The sequence below is a fragment of the Sitophilus oryzae genome, unplaced genomic scaffold (genome assembly GCF_002938485.1).
Source record: "Sitophilus oryzae breed Bouriz unplaced genomic scaffold, Soryzae_2.0 scaffold_343_pilon_pilon, whole genome shotgun sequence".
NCBI lineage: Eukaryota > Metazoa > Arthropoda > Insecta > Coleoptera > Curculionidae > Sitophilus > Sitophilus oryzae.
In genome coordinates, this window is record NW_022146911.1 from 10,818 (window position 1) to 16,398 (window position 5,581).

The 5,581-nt window shown below is 32.3% G+C and overlaps 1 protein-coding gene across 1 annotated transcript; it reads right to left on the reverse strand.

Annotated features, from left to right (window-relative positions):
- Positions 1 to 1,887: 1,887 nt before the first annotated feature.
- On the reverse strand, positions 1,888 to 2,927 carry LOC115884721 (piggyBac transposable element-derived protein 3-like; the record flags this gene model as incomplete). Its single annotated transcript, XM_030903366.1, has 2 exons — positions 2,771 to 2,927; positions 1,888 to 2,586 (listed from the first exon to the last, which is right to left on the reverse strand). Coding segments are annotated over exons 1-2 (731 nt in total), but the record flags the coding sequence as incomplete, so codon positions are not given.
- Between the last annotated feature and the right edge of the window lie 2,654 nt (positions 2,928 to 5,581).

Genomic DNA, 5,581 nt, shown 5'->3' on the forward strand with positions numbered 1-5,581 from the left:
TGGCAAGTTCTATGATAAATTTTGTACGTGTTTTTTGCCCTGAGTCTTTTTACGTTGAACAGCCGCGCCCACCTATTTTTATCTAATGCCCAATCCTCTTTCCTGCAATTTACTGTCCATCACTATAATGGAGAGCACTGCCATGAATATGTTGTATAGGAGAGGCGCTAAGACACATTCCTGCTTAACTCCTGTATTTGTTAGGAAGGGATCCATGATGATGATGTGAGAAAAGTGTTATATCACACAAACCTCGGATGGCATCCATAATTGCACTATTAAAAACTAAAATGCTTAAAATATTATAACAAAGCCACGATTTCGCACTGAACCAAAGTCGACATAAATATAATAGAAAAAGTTCATTAATATAATTAATTAAAATCATTAATTTTTGAGCCGATGAACGATTTCATTGGCACAGTGAAAAGTAATTCATTAACTCTATGAACTTAAAGTTCATTAAATCAATGAACAGTGTTCATTAATTTGAAGAACACATTCATTTTACAATGAACAGATTTCACTAATATAATGTACCTAAATCCTTATATTAATGAACCGTATCATTAACCCAGATATGCCCAAACAAATTTTGTGTTTAAATTTAGCTTAAATTCTTGTTAGTTGGATACCTCATGGCTGAGCAAGCCAACAATTGGAAAAAATCCTATGGTGAGTAGGGTCCATAAATATGGGTGTTCTTTTAAAAGGACAGTGGGCAAATAAACATTAGGCGAATTAAAACATTTTTTTTATTTTTATTTGGAATTTATTTTATTAAAAACTAAAATAAAAGCACAAAGTAAAAACGACAAAGAGTTCTTAATTATGGACGAGTATGATAAGTAATGAAACAGCGCACATGAAGTGTTACGTCACATTTTTGGCATTCTGTTGACACTTTTTTGTGACACACCCTGCATCTCGTTTGTTTATCTTGCTCTTCAATTAGGTGATCCAATCTGTCATACCTCGTTTCCACGTTTTCCAATGGTGATGTTTTAAGTCTTCTACATAAATTAAGCCCCCTGTCTTCTTTATTACTTTGAATAAGAGACGTGGCAACATTTCTTCGGAATGCCAAATGATCGAGTTTACCTCCCTGTTTGCGATGAAGTTGCCATGCGTTTTGCTCAGCTGCATCGAGTAAGTGTGTTATCAGGAAAATACCATTTTTGCCTCCTAATACTGACACGATATAGGCTGATATTTTGATCGCTCCGATCCACACACCCCATACTGATGTTATATTTTTTTTTGTAAAAAAAAAAAAAAAAACATTCTTTTTTTTTTTCTTTTTGAGAATAGCGAGTGACCTGATGTAATGGAAATACGCCATAATAATTTGAAGCCATATGCACCATATTGTTATCGGACCACTTAACAAGAACTATAGAATTATCTTTGGATGTTTTAAAATCAAATCTCATCATCGATTTTTCTTGAGGTCTGCATCAGACGCAAACTGACAATATCCTAGCTGATTTTTTCTTATAGTTCCCGTAGCCCTCACGCCTTTCTCTGTTAGGGATTGTATTAGGGGCAAAGTGGTGAAAAAGTTATCGAAATAAATACTGTACGGAAGTTCTAATTTCGAACGTAAAACATCAGTGTACTCCAATACAACAGAAGGCCCCAACCCTAAGTTTTTGTAGCAATCCTTGATCTCAGATTTTGCGCCCTGATATGGTTCATACCAGATTATATATCCAATAGCTGAAGCACCAACCCATAGTTTATACCCATACCTCAATTGCTTGCCTCGTATAAACTGTTTACAGCCGTGACGACCGAAGTAAGCTACCACAGCTTCGTCGACGCAATGAAACTCATCAATTGGGGCAAAATCAAGAAATCGTATTTATTTTATCAAAAGGGTCGAACCTTATAAATCTATCGTTCTTATACAAATTATTGTTGTCGCAACAATGTATGTTTGACAAAATATGTTCAAAACGGTTTCGAGACATGGAATTAGACACTATATTATTATGACAATCAGACGAATTTTCCCAAAACATTCTGCGTCTTGAAACCGAAACGTAACCACTCAAGAGAAGTATTCCAAAAAAAACTTTGATTTCTTCTGGGGTAATATCGGATCTTTTCTTTTTACTAGCTGCGTAGTTATTAGTGTAAAAAACAAACATGTCTATTATCTCCTTGTCAAAAAAGTTTTCAAATAACTGTATAGGTGAAAGATTGTTCGATGGCAAAACAAAATTGGGCCATTCAGTTTCAAGACGTGCATTTTTTATGTCGAATTTTTCCCACTTGTACGTTTTTTTCTTGATCTCGTCATAGTGCCTTTTAGACAACAATCCTTTACGCAACTCTGACAGTGGGATTTTGTCTTCGTCTTCCCATTCGTCGTCGGAATTATGCGCGAACAATTCGGCTTCTGCTCGAAGCTGAGCGGCTGGTAAATTGTTGACGTCGATAACGTCCTCATCGCCCGAATCTTCATCGGTTAAAACTTCGCAGGAGTTAGTTGGTGGCATAATTACAATATCCACTGGATTGATACCGAGGTCGTCTTCGTCCTCTTCCAAGACCGAAAGAAGATCAGCAAGCGTGTCTCGCCTAAAAAAATGCAGTATATTGGCCCACTGTCCTTCTAGAAGGACACCCGTATTTCCACCCACGTGGACGCAAACAAAATGCAGATATGAACATAACCTTATTTTAATAATGTAATGACACTGTTATTATGAATTTTAAAAACAAAAAAAAAAAAAAAAAAATTCCAATTTTAAAATAAACTTACCCGCTTATTCTGAAGTCGTAGTGAACATCCATAGCGCTTACTAAAACTCAAATATTCACAAAAAAACGTTCAAAAAACGTATTGGTTCATACTAAACATACAGTTTATAGCTTAAACACGAAAAATAACATAATTCCATCTAACGGGAACCGTCTGATTTATGATAAGCGTTGTTAAAATATAGACCTAACCAAATGTCCTTCTAAGAGGACGGTAGAATATCTGAGTTAGCTGATAGAAATAATTTCATTGTAATAATGGTTCATTATCATTAATACGATGAAATTTATTTTTTTTAATATTCTTATGAAAATTAGCATTATATCTGTACTATTAGAATAATTTCATAACCTATTTAGTTATACATTTAAAAGTCGACACTATTAGTAACTCTTGTTACGCCGTATAATCGATGATGAGATCGCTGTCATTGTTATGAAATGTCATTGATAGTCATTTCCCAGCCAACTACCTCAAATAATTCTACTATAAATATATTTCCAATTTGAACAAGCCCTTAGCTACAAGGTAACAAAATTACTAATAGTGCCGACTTACTTACGAGAACAGTAAGTTTTCCATTAGGGATTATTAATAAAAACAAGTGCAATAAACTAATAATAATTTATTAAACTCGGTATAGCATATACAAATTAAAATTAAAAAAATCAGATAGACAGAGAGAATAGTAATGTTATTATTATTAATTTTAGGAGTAAAATTATAATAAGAAAATTAATTTACCAGTCGATATCCTGGGGGATTTCTATAAAAGATACATTTTCTTGCCCATTATATTAGCTGTATCCTTAGACTTGATAACGTCTAGACAAATTTACAACAGGCTTTCCAAGTCACATCAAATTAGGTTCGATGTAAACTGTATCGACGATTTTGAGGGCTTGAAGGCAGTTCTCAACATCTTCTTCCGGTTCTAAAAGACGTATATCAAAATAATTAAAATGCCAAATATTAAAAGAACATTCAGATTTACCATAATCAATTCCATACCTCGATTGATTTATGTTTTCTTCTTTTTGTTTTTTATCTTCTGAAACATATTTGGAAACCGCTGTTTTAATGAATACCCACACCAGAGATCTCACACAGCGGAATTTGATTTGACAACACAGCAAATTAACTACAATACGATAGGACTTTTATTTTAAAATATTTAAAATATTGAAGAGAACACTTACCGCTCTAATGAAACTAAAACCTCACTGAATAACTCAACTACACAGACGTTATTAAAGTGCCAAAGTAACCGATCAACATAGCGGACATTTAAGCCCTAATATTTTATTCATGATGTTAATAACCGCGTACATTAATATAATGTAGTGTGTTCGTTATATTAATAACATTGTTCATTGTCACAATATACAACTCATTAATCAATGATTTAGTACATTAATATAATGAATATGTGTTTGTCAAAGTTCCAGCACTAAAATAAAAACGCGTTCATTAGGACAATGAACGTGTTCGATAATAATGAAAATCTTACATTAATTTAATAACCCGATTTTCATTATATTGATGAAATTAGATTCATAGTATTAATAAATCGGACATCGATCTGTGATTAACAAATCCTTATATTAATGAAAAAATCATTGTCCCAATGAAACAACAATTAATAATCAATGTTCATTAATGATATAAACAATATTTTTCAGTGCAATATTATTTCAAAGCAATCTACATCGGAACTGCGTGAAATACAGGGCAAAACACAATTTTTTGCCGCATCGAAATATGCAGTCAGATTTTAAAATCAGCTGAAATGCACCAAACCTTTCTAATAAATGCGAAATTTATGTTTTATTTTAATAACAGATAAAACAAAGTCTGGACCGATTTCAATGACTTTGATTTGTTGGATTTTGTGAGTGATAAAAAGATCTCACAAGTTCCAAGCACAGATTGAAGCGCTACATAAGATGCAACTTAAAATGAAAACCGAAAACAGAAATAAATCTAAATACTAGGCATACCTAAATTGGCTGTAGAATAGTCTACAAATTGTATGTAAATTATATGACCTATTATATTATTTAGACAGTTACTCAACAGTAAAGTATGTCTTATAAATCAAAATTATGCAAATATAAATGTGAATTCAGCCTTGTTGTTATAATCCATAGGCCTTATATATATATTTTATTATTTCTCTCAATAACCAGGCTTCTTACTCTAGCCAGCCAAGAGCCAATTGACAATGTTATTAATACTAATATTATTACTAATTTTTATGTAAATGACCGATCCATTATTAGAAATCGTCCCGAGTCCTTGTGTCACTGTAAAATATGAGATAATACCTCTTCAAGGTATGCAAACGTAAAAATTAGTTATTATTAAGTTATTTATTTTAACGTTTGCCAGCATCTTTAATATTACGATTGCTTGGGACGGTAATGGAAATTGGCGTTTCGTAATATTTATTTTTTATATATTTAACTAAATAATAATTATTTATTTTTTTTTTTTTTTTTTTTTTATTTTTTAAAATTTTACTGTATTTTAAAGTTATAGTTACACAATATAATACTCATAATAAGTTGTAGGTTCACAATATTTTAAAATGCATTATTTCCATATTTCATTGAGGATGAACTAAAAATTTTCAATATTTTAATATGAGACATGAAGAATTTGCTTAGCATATTAAATTTCTAATCTCCTTTTCAACACACTTTTAAGGTACGCGCACACTGATCAGAGCCGCACGCGCCGCATCGACCGAAGAAAAATATTGTTTGGGTTACTTTCAATGAAGGTCCGCACACTAGCCAGAGTCGCACG